The sequence below is a fragment of the Nuphar pumila genome, chromosome 2 (assembly GCF_984573655.1).
Source record: "Nuphar pumila chromosome 2, dmNupPumi1.hap1.1, whole genome shotgun sequence".
NCBI lineage: Eukaryota > Viridiplantae > Streptophyta > Magnoliopsida > Nymphaeales > Nymphaeaceae > Nuphar > Nuphar pumila.
In genome coordinates, this window is record NC_143250.1 from 148,181,831 (window position 1) to 148,204,125 (window position 22,295).

General features: G+C 36.9%; 1 protein-coding gene across 2 annotated transcripts; it reads right to left on the reverse strand.

Moving 5' to 3' along the window:
- Nucleotides 1-55: 55 nt before the first annotated feature.
- LOC149847599 (uncharacterized) lies at nt 56-21,216 on the reverse strand. Of its 2 annotated transcripts, XM_089998473.1 has the most exons (9): nt 21,078-21,216; nt 20,495-20,563; nt 19,209-19,337; nt 18,555-18,647; nt 1,985-2,067; nt 1,834-1,909; nt 1,043-1,228; nt 585-713; nt 56-404 (listed from the first exon to the last, which is right to left on the reverse strand). In XM_089998473.1, the coding sequence occupies exons 1-9, from the start codon at nt 21,144-21,146 to the stop codon at nt 243-245; spliced, it is 996 nt and encodes a 331-aa protein (XP_089854599.1). In that variant the 5' UTR covers nt 21,147-21,216; the 3' UTR covers nt 56-242. The 2 variants fall into 2 exon arrangements, with proteins under 2 accessions (XP_089854599.1, XP_089854600.1); XM_089998474.1 differs by lacking the exon at nt 18,555-18,647.
- Between the last annotated feature and the right edge of the window lie 1,079 nt (nt 21,217-22,295).

Below are 22,295 nucleotides of genomic sequence, written 5' to 3' on the forward strand. Positions count from 1 at the left end.
AAAAAAAAAGAAAAAGCGGTAGTAAAAGAAAGCAAAGGAGAAGAGGGAAAGCTTTTGCAATAGCCGGATTGACATTCCGTATATCCAGTTGCATTGAGCTGCAGCATACATAATGGTGAATGTTATCCAGATGAAAAATACACAGGCAAGTGATGCACAGCCGCATGCTGCAGACCTCTCCAATTACAGGTGAGGAGAATAATCAATCAGCAATTGCAAAGGTTTGGAAGATTCACATCAGCCTATTCTTCGGTTTCAGTAACGGCCCCTTTTAAATGTAAATGTTTTTCCCTCTTCTGGAACTCTGTCAATCCTTTGCCACTTCCAGTAACACCAACTTTACCTTTGGGATCATCTGGAGACTTGAAAATGCTTTCTCTCTTGCGTCCAGAGAAGAAGCCAATCTACAATGCAGGAGAAAAAAAAAAGGTTGGATGGAAGCAAGCAAGGAATCATAAAAAGAGATCTTAATACGGAACAGATATAATCTAGGTGCATTTCTACAAATAGATGTAGAATAGACATAGATGCAAGTACAATTTAGATCAAACTTTATGAATACCACACTTAATAGCTTAGTTTACCTTCTTGGATTGCCCTTTCATAGTTTGGAACTGCTGCCAGGCATTCTGTCTCATGTTCTGTGTTACCTCAAGCTGCTCAAGGCGAACCTTTGACTTGAATGCATGTATCTTCTTTCTTTTAGCAGATTTCTGATAATATTTTTTATAACTTTAGTTAGAACATAGAGATAATGAACATGTAAATAGTTCTATCAAGAATTACTAGATGAAAAAGCAAAATATTCTATTCTTGGCAAATAGAAAACCACTAAACAATCAATAAGCTATTAGCATTTAGCAGCCAGCAATCCAACCGAAAAAAGCAGGCTGAACCCAAGCCACCAGAAATGTATCCAGCTGCCTGGGTGACCCACAGGTTGAATCGGTAAATAGACTGGATGATGGTGCCCAACACAAATGCCATTTAAGCAGGCTGTACAGCCAACTGAATACAGAGAGAGAGAGAGAGAGGCACACACCACATCTTCAGGGTCATCAGGCTCAATGCGAAGCTTAGCAGGTAAAGTACGAGAGAAGACATCTGTGCCAGCTGCCTGTGCAATCTTCCTTTTTATGGCCTGTTTGGTAGCTTCAGCTTCCCTTTCAGCTTCCACCAAAGCATCAACAGTTCCCTCTTGTCTAGGCCTTATATTTTCAGGATCAACCTGAAAAACAGAGGATGTATGCTCAAGTCATTTGTAGTCATATTATTGAATATGTCTATCTAGGTCATCAGCATCAACTTAAAATATAAATTCTTCCAGTGGCTGCATCCTAAATATCCAAATGTTTTACCCAAATGTAAATCTGTTAGGGGCATTGTCTTCCTGGTTATCCAGATAAATGAGATATACCTGGATAATATGTTATTGTGAAACCAGGTCAGAAGTAGGCAGAGCTCCAAAGAATCAGTGACAAGTAAATGTCCCTCAAGTGGGGAACAACACTAGACCTCCAGGACTGATCAGACAAAAAAAAAGTACAACCATAATTATTTCAAGGAGCAATTACATTTTGCATTAGTAAATTGAACATAAGCCGACATACGGATGATTTTCTTATTGATGAAAAAAATTTAGTCGTGCCGGTGGAGTCCAAAAGCAAAAAAAAAGTATGGACAGGATAAAAAGCCACAAAAATGAGAAGGGAGATAAAGACATGAAAAAAAAGAGAGAAAAGGCACAAAAAAAGCATTGAACTTGCAACAACAGATTCCTTCTTCAACAATATAATAGCTCAAACAAAAGAACGTGAAAATGAGAGGTCATACCTCTTCTTTGTTTCCCCATCCATCATATGATACATAATATCCATTTGCTGTAATAGCCTCAACAGTAGCATCATACCTAAGCAATAGTGTCTGTCAGAAGACACAAAATGAAGTACTGGTAAAAGTAGTAGAGGATGCTTTATAAGCATACCATTCTCCATCTTCACTCCACACAGCTTGAATTTTTGAGCCAACAGGGAGTCTCTCATATGGTTCAGAAAAATTGTCTGATGCCTGCAAGATCATAAAAGGTAACGTCAACTACCATAACAAAGTTATGAAGCACAACAGAGCGAACAGATTCCAAATTACAAACCTTCAATTTGTTTCAATTTATTTATTTATTTATTTTGAAAAGATATTTGTGGTACTGATCCAATTTACAGTTACCAACCCCCATTACTTGAATTTGAAATTCCAAATGTGGAAATGTTAGGTGCCTAACCAATACACCAAAAGGCGCTAGGGTGTAAGGTACGTAAAGTCAAGTCCTTAAACAACCTGGATCCTAACAACCCACCACACTCTGCAGCCGACGTCCTTGGCAGCCCACTCTAAAATGGCTTGCACTCTGGTTCAGGTAGCGCTTTCTTTAGGTCACCCCTTATATGAGATTCGAACTCAATACATGGTGGTTGCTCTAATACCAAGTGTTAAGTGCCTAACCAATACACCAAAATTAAGGTGCATAAAGTCAAGTCCTTAAACCACTAAGGTCCTAACAAGAAACCATCCAAAGAGGAGATGGGACGGTCTTGAATCAGCACATGTAGGTTTTGGCTAAATTCCAGAAAATGGCCAGCAACCTGAGATTGATTATCCACAAGCAGGGTGCTACAAAACAAAGTGCCTGATCATTAGTTGCTTACCCTCCAATTCTTCACCAGCCAATGCCTAATATGGTGCAAATGGCATAATAAAACAAACCAATGTCCTAGGCACCAAACCACCAATTGAACCTCACTTTCCTAAGTCATCTCCAAATAAGATGATTGATAGCTAAATACCAGAAAAATGGCCAGCAACCTGAGATTGATGATCCACAAGCAGGGTGCCACAAAACAAAGTGCCTAATGCTTAGCTGCTTACCTTGCAATTCTTCACCAGCCAATGCCTAATATGGTGGAAATGGCACAATAAAACAAACCAATGTCCTAGGCACCAAACCACCAATTGAACTTTACTTTCCTAGGCCATCTCCAAATAAAATGATACAGAACCGGATCAAGTTCAAACCAAATAACAGCAGATCCAGGCTGCTGTAATTCCAAATCCAGATAAACATCACTTTAAATTATAAATAGTGATAGATCAACATCAGCCTTTATCTAATCCTTATACAGTTCTTTCTTTTCCATCCAAGATCTGAAAGAACGTTGCTAGAAACACATGGAAATTTTGTTGATAGGGCTTCTGAAGGAACATTTTAAAGGTTCAAGATGACTTATGAAGAATTAGGAACATAGGTGACTATGTAACATGGGCACTTCAAAATTCGCAACATACTGATGCAGCGAGAGGCTCAAAACTTTTGCGTTAATGGGTGTCGACATGGACACGTTTTGGTGCAGCTAAAAGGGGTGACGTTGATACAAAAATGGGGCTAACGTTGAAGCTATTCGATCAGCACACAACCCACATTCCTGGGTACCGCTGTGCTGCTAAGGAGGAATCGGTGTCGTTCTGCTAACGGGCTGTCGGGGCTGCTCCTTTCAATGCACAGTCGTGCATGATGCAGCCGTCAAAGGTTCCTGTTGATGGTGGTGAAGGCACGATTCTGGGCTGCCACCTTCACGATTTTTTATGGTAGCTGTGAAAGGTACGACCCACACCGTCGTGTACAGGACCCAAGGAGTAGCAATGCCCACCACGATGATGAGGCTGAGGCTTAGTTTTATTTTCAATCAAAGCCTGTAGATTTATTTTGAAATGGATCGTCTGTAGCATCTGTTATGGCACTCCCTGGAAGCATAAGCTGAATTTTTGTCCCTCCCGCACGCGGTCTTAAGGGTTTGGCTAGAATCCCAACAATACAAGCATGCTTACCAAAAAATGGACCACCTCTTAAAAACTTCACTATATCTGCCCCGAAGGCATAGTGGCTCTGCTCACCGTCCATAGAGAAATCCCCGTTCAAGATCTTGTTCCCAAAAGCAAACCCAAACGGCTTCAAAAGATCAACCATTGCTGGAGTGTTCAATGTTCTGTAAAGAGGCCCGTCATTCCCAATTGTTGAAACCATAATAATAATATTATTTGCAGTCAACTCCCAACCCGTTTCGACCAATGGAAGGTCTAAGTAATCAGGTCCACCAATACACAAATTTAAGACGTCCATATTTGTTGAAATGGCATAATTGAATGCATCAAGAAACCATGATGGATATGACACCACCTGCTGGATGGTCGCGCGACCGACATCCCTGCGCAGGCCCTGCGATGCAGTTGTAGGGGCTCGCTGCCATTGCTGGGGTGCATTCGCACCTTGATAGTTCGGTTGGAGGGTACCTGGACATGGGCGACCCAGGGTCACTGCTGATTCGAGATGGAGGGAAGGTACCAGATGGGGAGAACTGTCGCAACCTGCATCCCTGTGCAGAGTTTCTTCCACAGCTTCACGTCGCGATGTTTGTTGGAGTGTCACTGGGGTTGGATTGACGACGATAGTATCAACAGGGTGGATCGTGCGCGCGCCTAACTGATTCAACGGCACTGCATGCGCGTTCACCTTGGATTCAAGCGCACCTAATCGTGCTTCGACCCCATCCATGCGTTTTGACAGACCGGCTACCTCCTTTTCTAGGCATAGCATATCTTCCTGCATTTCCGTCAACATGTCCGAGCATCCGCTTCATGATCTTCTCTCGCATCTTTTTGCTCGTAGGACCGTTCCTCGCTTCTTGCGTCATGCCGTTGACGGAGGAGGAGGGACTGAGCTCTGATACCATTTGATGCAGCGAGAGGCTCAAAACTTTTGCGTTAATGGGTGTCGACATGGACACGTTTCGATGCAGCTAAAAGGGGTGACGCTGATACAAAAATGGGGCTAACGTTGAAGCTATTCGATCAGCACACAACCCACATTCCTGGGTACCGTTGTGCTGCTAAGGAGGAATCGATGTTGTTCTGCTAACGGGCTGTCGGGGCTGCTCCTTTCAATGCACAGTCGTGCATGATGTAGCCGTCAAAGGTTCCTGTTGATGGTGGTGAAGGCACGATTCTGGGCTGCCACCTTCACGATTTTTTATGGTAGCTGTGAAAGGTACGACCCACACCGTCGTGTACAGGACCCAAGGAGTAGCAATGCCCACCACGATGATGAGGCTGAGGCTTAGTTTTATTTTCAATCAAATGTCAAATAAACTGTGTGCTAAATATGACTGAAGAGTAAAGACAAATTCTGAACATTAGTAAGCAACTGAAAGAATGACTGAGAAGAAAAGGAACAATGCTAAAAGACAACCAAGCTTTTCAGAATCCAATGCAAGAATATAATAAAATTAAATTACTGACAGAGCAATAATAACCAAAAAGAAAACAACAAAGGCCTCAGACTGTAAAGGAAAACAATAATAAAATAAGGAGAAGGAAACTGCTGAAGAAAGGAAAATTGCGGCTGTGCTTTCTGAAAATTCTCTATCCACCGCACGCAACCCTAAGTTGGGTTATTTAAAAGGGTTTGACTGGATCCGGGTCTCGGGTCCGGACCCAAACTCGAAACACGGCTTTGTGCTGTTGGGTATGGGACGTGCTCTGCATCACATACCCATGTTGATGCTGGTACTTTAGGGTGCCAGTGGTGGGTGCCTTTGGCTGCTACCACGTATAGAACATATATACACCATACTTTTGTGTGTTATCATTTTTTTATATTGTTCTCCATTTTTAGAGACATCTCTCTCTCTCTCTCTCTCTATATATATATATATATATATATATATATATATAGAGAGAGAGAGAGAGAGAGAGAAGTGGTAGGCAGACTTTTTTGGACTACCATCAGCCTACCATGAGTGTGGGAATTTTTGGGTTGTTTTTCGCAAATGTGTTCGGAATGTTCGACTTGCTAGGAAACGACACTTGGATAACGCTTTTTCAATAAAAAACATGACTTTTTAAGACTTGAATATTTATGAAAATTTTAGCTCTCAATTTTTAAATCTTATAAAAGCCTAATTGCGTGATGGAATCAAACAGAGTCAAATTCCTATAAAATCAAGCATGTAGAACCTATCTAAACAGTCATATTTAAGAAAAACATGGAAAACACCCTTTGAATGCTCGGTAGGCTGGTGGTAGGCAACTACTACCTTATATATATATATATATATATATATATATATATATATATATATATATATGTGTGTGTGTGTGTGTGTGTGTGTGTCACATGGGTGTGGGTACGGGTGCGGAGCAATTTCAAAAAATTTGGACAGGGGGACATGGCTATATATATATATATATATATAACAATAATAAGATTATAAATTTTAAAGCAAAAATTAAAAAAGGAATTCTATTGAAGTAACAACACAAACTTACCAAAATATAACACATAAAGAAGCTTGTGAGTGTGATAACAAAACTTATCATAAATGGACAAAAATAGACTCGGTCAAAGTTGACAGAATCCAAAATTAATTTTAATAAATGGACAAAAATAGACTCGGTCAAAGTTGACCGAGTCCAAAATGTGGACGGACTCGGCCCTGGTGCGTTGACCGAGTCCGACACTTAATTGACCATGTCTGCATCTGTGTCGGGGCGTGCGACGCCGGTGCGTAGACCTTTTAGCCGAGTCTGTGTGACTTATATATATATATATATATATATATATATATATATATATATATATATATATATATATATATATATTATCTAACATTAAACTAGTTGTATTTAACATTAGATGAATCTAAAATACACTTAAAGAATGGCATTTTGTAAATGCAAGATTACTTTTTGAGGTCAAAAAGGTAACTTTGATATATTCATAAAGTTACTTTTTTGAAAAAGGTATTTGACTTCTCTGATTAACATGCTAGGCTCAGCTCAAGCGAGGTTCGTGTGCACCCCTATATGTATGATTGGCAATACGATTGATAATGGACAGCTCTCAAGTGACTATCTGGTTTCAAGGTGGAAGAGGCCAAATATCAAATGGTTGGCCTCAATGCAGAGGACTGCATCTTAAGAGTTGCTCCCGTCATCTTCTGGTGTCAACTTGATAAGCTTCCCCTGGAATATCTTGTCATGGTATTACCCAAGGGCTCTTTGAGAGAAGGCACTAGTCAGATGTTGATGATAAAACTTTAAGGTGAACATAGATCTGAAAAGCAAAGTACTAGTTATTTGTTGATAGGTCGGTTAGAATTTGTACATACGTATATGCTTGAGAGTATATATATATATTATCGAATGTATTTCGTATATAGGTATTTTTGTAATTTGTTCTTTTTTTATTTTTGTATTTCCTTTTTTATTCTGTTAGGAGTTGACTGGCTGACTAGCCGTTAGCCAGCTTCCAACGGCTCTATTTAGAGTCGTTGGAGGCTGGCCCAATGGCTAGCCAGCCTCACTCTTTTGTATATAAAAAGGGTTGTAGCCCTCTTGTATTTTAAGCTTGATTTCAAGCTTTTTTCATGCTCTTCTCAATAATATTCTGATATTTCTAAGTGTGTACCTTGGTACATTTTGTAAAATCTATGTGATTTAGTGTATCTTGTGAGAGACATTTCTATTTAAGTCTTTAGTAGACTTGATTGCTGCCCATATTTGAAGGCTGTAAGGCTGCTTGTTCGTGCTTAATCGTGGAAAAATATCTTGTAAAGAATATTGGTGCTCGTGGAAGCCACCTAAGTAAGGCATGCCAGTGATCTTTCTCTTTACCTTCCATTGGATCGTGGGTTCTTCAATCTTGTTTCAACATGGTTGATTTCTCGTCACACAACTCAAGCAACTCCAACTTCGTCCCTCCATTCAAACTCGACGGTAGCAACTACATTATTTGGGCGGGATACTTGGAGACATTCATAAAAAGTCAAAGATTACGAGGGTATCTTAGAGGTACTATCTTCGAACTCACTCTTAAAATTACTATACGTAAAAATGGTGTTGAAACAAATCTTGAAGGAAAAGAGAAAGAAAAAGCAATGGAAGAATATTATAAAAAAATTAAATGAATGGGAGATGAAAAATGTTAAAATCTTATCATGGATGCTAAGTAGAGTTGAAACTAAGATGGCCTCAAATCTTTTGTGCTACAAAAAAAAGCAAGTGAGGCATGGGAATATCTTAAAGGTATCTTCACCGAAAAAGACAGCACATAAATATTACCTTCAAGAGAAAGCTAGAAGCATAAAACAAGGGGATAAGAGTGTTAGAGACTACTTCATGGAGTTTTTTTCTGTTTGGACCCAACTTGTGCAATTTGAACCAAAATGAGAAGGTAAGTTTATTGAAATGAGGAGGGCTCAAGTTGAAGAAGATAGATTTTTTGCTTTCTTTTATGGTTTGAGGCCCGGGTTTGAACAAACTAGGGCCTCTTTGCTATATTTCTCATTACCTCCTCCTATTCATGAAATTCTCACTGAGCTTAGTGGAGAAGAAACTAGGCTTAATATGAGCAAAAGTGATAATGTTCTTACTACGCCTAGTAGTAATCAAGCAGAAGATTGTAATCTTGCTGCCTCCAAATTGAAAATTTGTATCAAACCTTACAGGCCCCCTCACTTCAACAAAAAATAAAATAAAGGGGAATTTGAAGTAATTTGTCACAATTGTCATGAGCCCAGTCACATTAAACCTTAATGTCCGAAATTCAAAAAGAACTATAAACCCTATGAAAAAAGGGTCATCGCGGCTCCATCAAAGCAAGAAGAAGACAACTTGAGTCTCAAGGATCTCTCCAAGTCATTATCGCAATTGACGGAGGCATTACAACTATTGCTCAAAGGATCTACATTAGGGACAGCGACTACATCTTCCTCCACTCCTGGTACATGTTCTTGGCTTCTAGATTCTGAAACTTCATTTCATATGACCCCACACAAATCCATTCTATCTGAATGTCAATCTAACTCAAATGCATCTTTTGTTTCTACCGCCGATGGAACTTCTTTGAAAATAAAATGTATTAGAAATTTAAAAAATAATTTATCAAATCACGAATTTTATATTCCAAAAGTTAGATTCATACCCAAATTAAATTTTAACTTACTTTCTGTTTCTCAAATCTCAGATCACGGATGTGATATAGTATTCTCATCAAATAAATGTTGGGTGCAGGATCGCCGGTCCGAGAAATTGATTGGGAAAAGTTCTAGGCAAGGAGATCTTTATTATATAAACTTTCTCGGTATTTCAAAAGAATCTTTTTGTAATTGTCCGAACCAAAGATATCAAAGTTTGGCATCATAGACTTGGTCATCCAAATATAATGAAATTAAATTTTGTACATATTACTAAGAATCTTTGTAAAGACAATTTTGAATGCAATGAATGCATACTTGGAAAATGATCTATTTACCTTTTGGACAAAGGACATTTTACTCATGTATGCCTTATGAGTTGGTTCATTCAGATGTGTAGGATCCCGCTCCTATTATTTTCAAAGGAGGTTTTTCCTACTATGTTGTGTTCATTGATGATTATACTAGATATTGTTGGATTTACTTTCTTAAGTTTAAATCCGAAGTGTTTGCATCCTTCAAAATCTATCAATAACATGATCAAAACTCAATTTGAAAGTAAGATTAAAATTTTAGAAACAGACTCGGAGGAGAATATTTATCAAATGATTTCAAACAATACTTAGAAAATAAAAGAATTTTACACCAAAGATATTTTCATAGAACACCACAACCTATGTCACATGGGTGCGGGTGCGGGTGCGGGTGAGCATGTAGGTGCAGGTGAGGGTGTGACACTTTCAAAAAACTTGGGTGCGGCGGTACGGCAAAAATATAAAAAATTATATATATATATATATATATATATATATATATATATATATATATATATAATTTTTAAGTTTTAACAGTTAACAACAATAACACTAATGAAATAAAAAACAATTATCATAATATCATAAAATCAATTCATCATCATTCATGCAATAAATCAAATTAACAATCTACAATTCTATTCTATATCATAAAAATTAACAGCACAATCAAAATAACTTAAATATATTATAGAAACAATCAAAGTAAAGCATACAGTATACTAACAAAAGAAGAAAAAAATACATAATAATATACCAAAAGTATATCCTACACAATGTATATGACAATGAGGTAATAGATCATAATAATTTTCTGCTTCATCATCAAATGCATCATAAGAAGGAAGATTGAGCTCAGATAAATCCATGTTTGTAATGTTGAAATCATGCTCACCCTCTAAATCATACTCTTCTGGGTTTACATCACAAAATTTTAATAATCCTTGTCTGCATTATTAAAAATTTAAAATAATTTGAAAATGTTAAATACAAGTATATTTAAATAAAAAAAATAAGAAATAGTCAAATAACTAAAAGAGTAAATTAGTACTTGTATTCATCATTGGTTTGCAAGATTTGAATAAACATATACTAAATCCTCTACACACTTGATGGTGAGTTTGTTTCTCTTCATGTTGTGGATTTGAGAATATGTGCTTCAATTTTTTTCATAACAGGATGAACTAGCAGGCTGGGATAGCAATTTCAATGCAAGACGTTAGAGAAGAGGTGTTTCTGATTCAAATGTTGACCACCATGTGATAGGATCTATATTATCCTCCTCTCTCGCGAGTAATGTTTGTCCATATAATCTCGAATATGCAAAATTTTCAAAATCTTGTGTGACTTGATTTAGAATATGTGATTCTTGATAAAATCTTGTCATGCACATATTTCTATGCATTGATAGCTCTAGGTCTAAATTTGGAGGGATACGACCAATACCACCTTTCTGCCACTTTTTTGCATAATATTTTGGATTAAGAGAATGTGTCATGCAATGCAAATGAGTGTTTCTCTTATCTCATCTTCTGACTAAAAATTGAATGAATATAGTTAAAAAATTCCGAATCATCTAATGCAGGATTTTTTTCTTCATGCTTGAAAACTACAAGTTTTATTTTTTTAATCATATTATCCCACATTTCATAAACTTTGTGAAGCATGGGCTCATCCTTATCAACTTGTCTCAACATTTCCCAAATAAGTTGCGTATATTGAAAGAAATATACGACTGTCCCAAAACTCATCATCAAAAATGAATTTCTTAATTTCTTGAGTCTTTACATCATCATCAGCATGATAGAATGTTCAATTCTCATCAGTCACCATGCTAACTAAAGCATTCTTCGCTTCCTTAATCATCTCCACCATCGCAATGATAGACGCAAAACGTATTTTAGTGACCTTCAATAATTTCAGGTCAGAATGCCTATTAAATATAGCATTAGCATGATCGTTGTTGACAATAAAATTCCTAATGCTTTTGACATTTTTTTTTAATTCCTCAATCCATGAGCATAGAGCATATGTTGGTGAATTTTCTTCTTCTTTGGGGTTGCAGATGCTCTTGAGGGCTAGATTTAAGTTGTCCATTACACAGGGAATCCAAAAAATATGAAGATACTCACTCTCCAAACTTAATGCAGTACTTTTACAAACTAGAGCATTATCTGTAATGATTTGTACTACTTTCTGATCACCAACTTCTTTTATTACTTCTATAAACAACTCCTTCAAATACTCAACATTTTTATATTCCCCAAATGTATCAAGTGATTTTAAGAATACTTGGTGACTAAGCGAAGAAGCAATGAAATTGATTAGTGGACGTCTTTGAATATCTGTCCACCCATCAGAAACAATGAAAACTCCATTTTGCTCTCATGAATATTTTTTAATCTCTAGCAATATCACAACATTTGCCCTCTCTTCTGCAAGAAATGTGGTTCGTTGTTTTTCTGAGCTTGAAGGTACATAGTCACTCAAATTACAATTTGCCAAAGAAGTAACTAAATCCTTCCAATAAAGATTTCTAGCTGCATTAAATGGAAGTGAACTAGAATAAAAATACCTCCCTACTTTTTTATTCATCTCCTCATTTCCATATGTATTAAATGTTGCTTGTATCGTTTCTCTTCCTCTACCGCCTACATCCACTTTTCTTTTTTTTAGCATCTTCTTGTTGGCTTAAAAATGACACACTAATTGTACAGGAATCACTCATTATCTTCCTATTCTCATATTCTTCTTGTATTTTCTTGTATTGTTTTTGCATTGCCTCATCAACTCTTCTGCATCCTGAAATGCCATGTCTTGATATCTTCAACAAATGAGCCTTAACTCTTGTGTAAGACCCAACAAAATCTCTTTCAGAAAGCTTACATCGAAATATCTTGTTTCCACCACCTCCTCCAGTTTTTGCAAGCTTATCTACATGTACCCATAGTAGCCCCCCATCATCACTCCCATTACAACTATCAGCAACACTTGCAGCAGAACTCACATGTGGGGACGAGGATGACGCAAGTCCTTTCCCTTTATCCATCATTTTTGTCCTGAAAATACAAAACAAATTATATTAAAATCAATTATGCACACAATCAAGATTTATAATATTGAGTGCAAGGTCAATAACATATACAATAAGTTCTAAAAAATATAGTACTACGTATAAATAAATACTGAAAGGTACGAGAAAAATATATAACAATAACATAAATCAATAATCATTAATGCAAAGTGAACACTCCTAAGCATGAGATTATAAAAAATATATATAAGTGTAGAGTCTGCACTCTGCAGACAGATTTTTTCACTTAACGTGCATTAAATTTGGTATCTTTAGTTTTATGTTTAAATGGGTTTCTAAAGAGATCCAATTAAAACTTACAGTCTATGTTGCAATAAAACTTTGTCATAAAAAATCAAATGTTTTGGTTGAATTAATTCAATATCAAAGCATATTTTTTAGCAACAAGCCATGATAAATGCATCTACAATACATGCATGTTCGGATTTAGCCTAAATTTGATACTATGCATGTTCCTCTCTATCTCTTGTTCCATCTCTCTGTTTCCTAAATCATTTAGGAAAAACACCAACAACTATGCTTTCTTTTTAAAGGAATCTGAAATATATATACATATATATATATGAGAACTGCACATATTAGGCCAGATAGAAATTTAAATTTCATTAATACAATTGAAATTTGAAAATTGACTATACAGACAATAAAAATTGTTTCTGTTAACCAAGATCTATTATGTTCACCACATAATGCAATGCAACTCTTATCCAACAAGTAAAACCCAAAAATCTGAATTTTAAATAAATGTGTTCGTTACATTTAAAAAGAACCAATTTGATCAAAACCATAAAAAATCTCAAATATGAACAAGAAACTATGAAAGCTCTATCACAATCAGACCAAAGCTGACAGATTGTGAAGTGAGAGTGAGAGTGAGAGACAGAGCGAGCGAGAGATGGAGAGAGAGGGACTGAGAGAAAGTTCGGGAGACAAAGAGATGGAGAGAGCGAGAGTGAGAGTAAGTAAGACATGGAGAGAGAGAATGTGAAAGTGAGTGAGTGAGAGTGAGCAAGAGAAGAGAGATGGAGAGACAAAGAGAGCGAGAGAAGAGAGAGTGTGTGAGAGTTCGAGATACAGAAAAAGCGAGAGAAGAGAGACAGAGACAGAGGGAGTGAGATTGAGCGAGAGAAGAGAGATGGGGAGATAGATAGAGCGAGTGAGAGTGAGAGACAGAGCGAGTGAGAGAGAGGAACAAGGAGAGTCAGAGAGAGAAACAGAGAGATGGAACGAGAGAGAGGATATAGTGATATGCACCTGAGGATGCCCTTCGCAGGCTTAAGGAGGAGAGGTCGGGAGGAGAGGTCGTCGTCGGTGTCAGCTTCAGAAGGAGAGGAAAGGAGGATTAGGGCAAAAAAAAAATTGCCCTGTTCCTCCTCTCCTTAGCCCATTTCATCGGCCGTTTTTTTTAAGTCCAAAAGTTGAACATAAATGACCCCGGGTGCATTGACCACACCCAGGGTCAGGTTGACCGCACCGGGTGCCGCACCTGCACGCACACCCTCATTGTGTCGCGTCAATGCGGGTGCGACACCTGGTTGGCCAAATCCCTGTGACATAGACCACAACAAAATGGTATTTCAAAAAGAAAACACTGACATATTATAGAGACTACAAGGACTCTACTTATTTCTAGGAATGTTCCACAAAATCTTTGGGTTGAAGTTGCCCTAACCTCAGTATACCTTATAAATAGAATGCCTTCAAAATCTTCATCAAATGAAATACCTTTTAAAAAACTATTTAAGTATGAACCTGATTACCAAAGACTTAGAATCTCTGGTCGTAAGTGTTATGTGTTGAATGATAAAGGAGATAAACTATCTTCCAAGGCTATCCCTTGTGCCTTCATTGGTTATTCTGAATTGCAAAAAAGTTATAAATGTTATGATGACAAAAATGATAAACTCTTTGTTTCAAGAAATGTTAGCTTTGTTGAAAATGAAAGTGGATTTGAAGGATATAATTTACAAAATGCAAATATTGATTACTCTTTTCTATTTAAATTGCTTTCTAATTATGGTTGTGATGATCATTATGAAAATCAGGAAATTTCTATCGAGTCTTCTATTGAGGGTGGAACATCAATGGAACCAATAGTGTACACTCGAAGACATAGAAACATATCCACTGAAAATGTAAATCAAGGTGTTCACGAATCATTAGAACTTGCCATTGAACAACCTGTCATTCGTAGATCTGAGCAAACTTCGAGGATTCTTGACAGATTTGTTTCTTATGACTCCTCTCCCAAACATAGAGCTTGCCTTTTAGCCATTCATTCTTACTTTGAACCCTCCTGTTACAATAAAGCTAGAGGACTACCTAAATGAGAAAAGGTCATGCGTATGGAATTAGATGCCTTTGAAGGTGCCAACACATGAAAAATTATAAACTTACCTCCCGAAAAGAAAACCATAAGTCGTAGATGGAGACCAAGAGTGATGGTTCTTTGGAAAGACATAAAGAGAGGTTAGTTGCCAAAGGTTATTCTCAGGAGTATGGTGTAGATTATGAAGAGACCTTTACCCTTGTTGCCAAGATGACCACAGTCAGAACCCTTATTGCAATTACCTTTATTAAAAATTGAAATATATTTCAAATTGACGTTGAGAATACCTTTTTAAATGGTGAACTTAATGAGGAAGTATATATGGATGTTCCACCTGGGTTGATGGTTTCTAAAGGCAAGCTGCTTAAATTGCAAAAAACCCTATATGGGATCAAGCAAGCACCCAAAGCCTAGTTTGATACATTTAGTAATGTTATTACTGAATATGGTTTCAAAACATGTTATACTGACACAACTTTGTTTGTCAAGAATTCTTCTGCAGGTATTGTAATTCTTCTTCTATATGTTGATGATATGCTGATTACAGGCAGTGACAAAGAAGAAATTAAAAAAGTAAAACAACTTTTGAAAAACACTTTTGAAATGACTGATCTTGGTTTTCTAACATATTTTCTTGGAATAGAAGTATCATATTCTAACAAGGGATATATATTGTCACAAACAAAGTCTGCTTTAGATATCATTGACAGGTCAGGATTGACAGATGACAAAGTTGATACTCCTGAGATTGTTGGGACAAAAATGAAAGCAGATGATGGGGTCCCTTTGGACAATCCAACTCCTTTCAGACAATTGGTTGGATCCCTTATATACTTAAGTATTACAAGACCTGATATAGTTCATGTTGTTCACGTGGCTAGCCAATTTCAACACGCTCCTACATCATTTCATATGGATGCAGTCATGAGAATCATCAAATACATTAAAAGCACCATTAATAAGAGAGTTTTTCTATCCTCTTCTTCCTCATTAGATCTCATTGCTTACTCATATGCTGATTGGGGTGGGGATCCAAATAACAGATACTCAACAACTGGATTTTGTGTATTTCTAGGTGAATCATTGATCTCTTGGAAGTGCAAAAAGCAACAAAAAGTATCCTTGTCATCTACAAAAGCCGAGTATAGAGCAATAGCCTCTACTACCATGGAGATCGTATGACTCAAGCATCTTATTTCAGATATGGGAGTGCATCTTTATAATCCTACTAGATTATGTTGTGATAACAAGAGCTCCGCATATATAGCACGGAATCACACTTTTCATGAGCAAACTAAGCATATCAAAATGGACTGTCACTTCGTTCGTGAAGAGTACCTAAAGAAGACTATAGATCTTGCCTATGTGACATCAGAATATCAACTTGCTGATTTCTTTACCAAGACTCTGTGTTCGCCAAGGTTCAATTTTTTTTTGGACAAACTTTCGGTGTTTGCACCGTAAGTTTTTTGGGGTGTGTTAGAATTTGTACATACGTATATGCTTAACAGTATATGTATATATATATATAAGCAAATGTATTTCATATATAGGTATTTTTGTAATTTGTTCTTTTTTTATTTTTGTATTTCCTTTTTTTATTATGTTAGGAGTTGACTGGCTGACTAGCCGTTAGGCATTAGCCAGTTTTCAACGACTCTATTTAGAGCCGTTGGAGGCTGGCCCAACGGCTAGCCAGCGTCACTCTTTTGTATATAAAAAGGGCTGTAGCCCTCTTGTATTTTAAGCTTGATTCCAAGCTTTTCTCATGCTCTTCTCAATAATATTCTGATATTTCTATGTGTGTGCCTTGGTGCATTTTGTGAAATCTATGTGATTTAGTGTATCTCGTGAGAGATATTTCTATTCAAGTCTTTAGTAGACTTGATTGCTGCCCATATTTGAGGGCTTCTTTACAAGGTCAACTCTCATCAAAAGTGCTATATGGTATATTGCTCCACCTTACGTCCATTTTGAAGGTTCCAAAGAAGGTTGAAATTAAAATCATTAAACACCTAAAAAGTTTTCTTTGGCATAGAAGAGAAAGTAGCAGAAGAAATGGCGCCTCCTTCCCTGGCTACATATATGTTTGCCAAATGCTAGGGGTGGCTTGGCATCAAGAATACAGGATTATTGAATAACACAATGCTAAAAAAGTGGCTGTGTTTAAGTAGTGACAAAGCCAACTGAGCAAAGTTGATTAATATTTAAAGCTAAAGCTAAATATCAGTTAGAGGAATAGCCATGGCAATGGAGAACTAACTATAGCTGGAGTATGGGAATGGGAATCTGGAAGGGGTGGAGCAGCCTTATTCGACTCTCTCTAGAAAGACAAGGCTTCTCTAGGATCAGGAGTAGACATCTCTTTTTGGACACATCCTTGTGCAGAAAGTTGTTCCTTTAAGGAAACACATCCCAGCATCTTTAACTGGGCCAAATTTCAAGAGTGTTCAATTGCTGATAACTGGGATGCAGTTCAGTTGGAAGCTGGCTTTGAGCAGGCCAATTCATGCAGCGAAAACAGAAGAATGGAGAAGGATATGAAGTGAACTGCAACAATTCAAGCCACAACAGGGTGAAGATGGTTGGAGATGGACTTTGCTTGAGGATGGCAAGTTCTCAATCAAGGCTTGCTATAATTCTTCAATACTCAGTGTAGTGGATCCATTCTCCCTCAAGCTGCATGGCACTGGGCCCATCTCCTAGAGTGAGATTCTTTGGATGGAAGGTTTTCCTAGATGGCATCTATACTCAGCACAACCTTCAAAGTTGGTTTTCAATTGGCAAATGATGCTACCTTCAATATTGCAATGAAGAGACTTCTCAAAATCTCTTTGGCGACTGCGTGTTTTTCCATCATATAATTTGTTCAGGTATGATATGAAGCAGGATTTTGAGGAAAGCAAAGGACTTGTACCCATTGATTTTGGCTCCAACAGAATCAATCGATCTTTGAGGGAAAATCCAATCTAGTACATTCTATCCATCTTTACAGAAAGAGGTTTCACACAGGCCAACATCAAACGGCCTTCGCAGGAACTCTCTTGGCTGGATCATAGAGGTAAGGACAGGGTTGGATTAATTTAGGGGGTCCTTTTCACTTCCAGGATTAAGGGTTCTTTTTTTTTGTTTTATCTTTTGCTTTTTGAGTGATTCCTTGATGTTTTTTTATTAATAAACCTTCTCTTTTATAAATAGATAAATAAATATAGTATATAGTTATTTTTTGGGCCAAGAAAGTCACTTTTACTTTTAAAATTCAAATTATAAAACTACACCTTATCACATTTTAAAAAGTATGTTTGGCTTTTTCTTTCCCTTTAAAACAAAAACTCACTTTACCCCAAAATTATCCATTATTTTAAAAATGCCATTTCTTTTAAGGTGTTTTAGTCATTTTAATTAGTTAAAACACTGATAGCATTAACATAAAAGGTTTAACGTCAAATAAACTCATATATCACACTTCTTGTGGAAGGCAGACATGTTGCACCAGCCACACAAGTGTTATATCGTGCCCATATCCATGTGATAGAGATAGGTGAAACCGTGAAAGTGTCTATATTTAAATACAATTTTAATAGGACTGAAACAAGATTGTCAAATCTCCATGATCAAATAACATGAATCATAATAGCAACCAAACAGAACAGCTTGGTTCCTTTATCTAAATAAGAAGAAAAATTACACGTTCTAAAGAACAGTTACTTTTCCCTCTGTCATTTTCTTATAAGGGAACATCATAGTATTCTTGATGATTAAACCCTGTGAAGAAATATTGATGGTTAACATACTCTTATTTGTAGCAGGTCATCCTGAGAGAAGCTGAAGTTGAGTGGCTTTCCAAGCAAGTACCTATTATTTTCTCCTTTGAAATGCTGAAATACCTATTATATAAAAGTTAGAAGCTTAGATTATATTCTGGTAATAATTTTAAATGAGACTATATTTTTTTAGACTCATAAGTTATTCCACTTTCCTTGATGTTAATTTGGTACCTCAGACTTCAGAGAAACAATCAAACTATAGCCCTCGGTCATGTATGTACCTGAACAAATGAAATTTTGATCATCTTGCTATCACCTATTTAGCTATTTGTAACTTGATGCATATAAAAGACAGTCAGAGAAAAGAAATATGCCAAATCTAATCCATGATCATAAAACTATAGCGGTTTGACCTTAACAGTTGCTAGGTTGGATGCAATAATTCAGAAGTACACTGATATACAAGCATGTTCAAATCCAACTCCTTTTTAATGATTGCACCAAATAGAACAACTTTATTAGTCTAATGATCCTGCCAATGGAAAAAATTAATCATGTAAATGGAGGAGAAATGTATCTATGTTCGAAAGTTTTGCTAATTGTTCACCAGAATGACACCTGAACACTATGTTTTACAATTCCAACCATATGAAAATAAAATCACGGGGAAGAGGAAATTACTCTTTTAAATGAAGATGTCACATCTGTTTGCCTGTGGTCGGGACTACCATCTGCATCTATACCAGCTGGAAAGCCAGTCAACTCAGATTGTTTGGCTGTTGATAGCAATTCCTCAGTCAAAGCAATTACCTAATAAAACCAGAGAATTCACCACAGATATCAGGAGAAAAAATTGGCCCCAACCTCGTGAGATAAATTAGAAAAAAACAGATGTGATTCGAACTTAGGATCTGAGCGAGAAGATAACATCTGAAATAAGGGGTGGAGCAAGGAGGCAGTCGATCACAACAAAATATCACCTGCACATGAACCAAGATAGTATGATGGACACCTTGATGTAGCATGCTATATGCCACGAGAAACCATTAAGGGTCCATGGCCAAACACATAATCGCCAAAAACCCTCACCTTTAAATTTCAAAACTCAAATAAAGAAAAACAGAAATCTCCGCAGAAATTTCCCATGTGCCCATGCAGCTCAATCGTGCTGCCCTGCTCAAAAAACATCAATACAACAGGACAAAATAAAAAACCAAGATCTATCATCCATATACATGCACAAAAGTTCTTTCTTTTCCTTTCCCCGCTTCTTCTTGAGAAACAATAAAATATGCAACTATGTAATGCAATTCTACTTCATGCAAAAAAGAAAACCTGAAATCAGCATCCTAATTGTGGTGACCCTACTTAAACCATGGTCCATATCAACCAGCCATGGATCATGAGGGCTTCACCAAATCCATTTTTGTAGTGAAAAAATCAAAATTGAACACTCAAACAACAAAGAAAAAAGGAGAAAAAAAAAAAAGAAATCCTGCCAAAAAAAGTCTTCATGTAAGGCGTTCTCTGAGTTAAAGACCCATTCCCAGTCAACAATGAGTGTTGAGTCAAGACCAACCAAGATCGAGTCTTACACTTTGAATCAGGAGCCTTCAAACTGTTGAGAGAACTCAGTCATGCTCAGAGAAAACCAGCACAAGTTTCGTACAGAATTACTATGGTGTACTTGCTCTAAGAACAATGCCTAGTATGCCAATGACAATAATATTTATTATACAACTATAGCTATGTCACTTGCAGCAGATTCGCATAAGTTGAATAGAACTTTGCTATTTTTCATCTTCTCCGTTCTGGCCATTTGTCTAAACAAAGAGGCGACAATGGCGTTCCCAATTCAAGTAACAGTGTAGATAGAGTAAAAAGTATTATTCGAGCAAATAATATGATTAAAAAAAGAACCAAAGAATGTAAAAACTAGTAAAATAACGCGAGAAGCATCATCTCACCTCTTGGAGTTCTTTTTCCATCTCCTTGTACTCGGGATTTCCTGGCACATCTTCTAAGAGTTTCTTCACCTGTTTTTGTTAAAAAAAGAAAAATATATATAAATTTTCATTTTTCAAACTTATGATGCGAAAAGGAAAAGGATGAAATATAAAACTTCCACCATTATATCCGTTTACCTCAATTATCCAACAATATAATTTGAAGAATTTAACCTCCACAAGGAGGAGAAGAAGAGAAAGAGGAGGAGAAAAAAAAACACAAAAAGAGAGACCCTAAATTGCGAGAGGGAATTCTTGCAAAACCCCAACACTCCCCTCTCCCCAATCGATCAAAATTGAAAAAACCGAATTCGACGAGTAGAGAAAACAAAAAAACATAAATCGAAACCCCAAATCATAAAATATGACACCGAGCCCCCGGAAACCGAAAATTCTTCTCTTGATTTCTCAATAAAAAAAATAAAGAAAAAGCAGGAAAATAGTTTTCCGGGAAAAGAAGATCCTAACACAGAAGATTTCCTTCGCCACTCCAAATCCCCTTTTCTATTGTGGGGGGAAGTTTAGAGAGAGAGAGAGAGGTTACCTGATGCAGCTGTTCCTTGTAGGTGGAGAGATTAGAGGATAGCTCGTCGATGCTGAGCTCTTCACCCATTCTTCTTCTTCTTCTTCTCTCTCTCTCTCTCTCTATAAACAAAATTTGGGTTTTCTTTCGGTGTTCCCCTTCTCCTCTTCTGGATTCCCGTGTTTTGGATACCTAAATGCTGGTACAAATGGATCTAACCCGATCTGACATCGCACAAAAACAAAATACATTGTTTTCGGATATGGATCCTAACATAGAATCCCAATGTCTCAGATTCGGACTTGAATTTGGATCGTGGTACTTCTGTAAGAGTAATATTTGGATACGGATAAATATTTGTTTCGGTTACACTTAACTACATATTCTCAACCTATTTTACCTGGTGCATGTATCATGTAAAATTCAGACCTACTTCATTGAATCTATTTTTTGAATAAGACTTACTGCTTAAATTTGGACTTGGGTTCCTTCCACAAAGAGTTGGAATCAAAATCTTATCCTTTTTTTTATAGTTCTCTATGACCTAGAATCCCCCGTCCAGGCAAAGGTAAATTCTGTTGGATTTGAATTCACCGAAAAACTAAAAAGATCGATATTTATGTTTACTCTAAATCGTTGAAAACTAAAACACAAACAGAATCTTAATGCAAAAGCGTACCTGAATCCATCGATGCACTCATAGATCATTGACGGGTATGATCTTCCAAAACCTATATATGTGGCTCTTTTTCTTTATCTAAACCTTATGAGAGGGATTGTTTTCTCTTTTGATGATAATGGAGAGCTTCAAAGAGAAGGTCACTATATAAGGTTTGGGGACCATCCCCGTAATTTGTATCCAACTGAAAGTCTGTCTCCAAATTAGCCCATCATAGAGTTGGAGACAGACGGAACAAGTCTCTTCACATAATAAGATCATATCATATGAGACATCATATGACCTAACCTAATCAGATCACGTAAACTGTGCATGAACCACAGATAGCCTATAACGTGTGATTGCATATATATGTAGGTCCACACGATTTTTCTCAACAATCTCCCACCTAAGCCACATATGTTACCTTATAATCACACATTATAACCTTATGAGCTCAAAAACATTGTCTTATCAATTAATATCTCTACCAATCCGGTTCATAGATTATAAATAAAGTAATTTGACCCATCAATGATCACATATATCGATATAACTAAATGACAGATCAAGTATGGATG

What these genes read in the sequence shown, in the direction of transcription:
- LOC149847599 (XM_089998473.1), bottom strand. Translation starts at nt 21,146, where the DNA reads ATGGGTGAAGAGCTCAGCATCGACGAGCTATCCTCTAATCTCTCCACC. An exon ending in ACAAGGAACAGCTGCATCAG is followed by an intron (nt 20,564 to 21,077) that starts GTAACCTCTCTC and finishes TAACAAAAACAG; the next exon opens with GTGAAGAAACTCTTAGAAGA. An exon ending in ATGACCTGCTACAAATAAGA is followed by an intron (nt 2,068 to 18,554) that starts GTATGTTAACCA and finishes ATGATCTTGCAG; the next exon opens with GCATCAGACAATTTTTCTGA.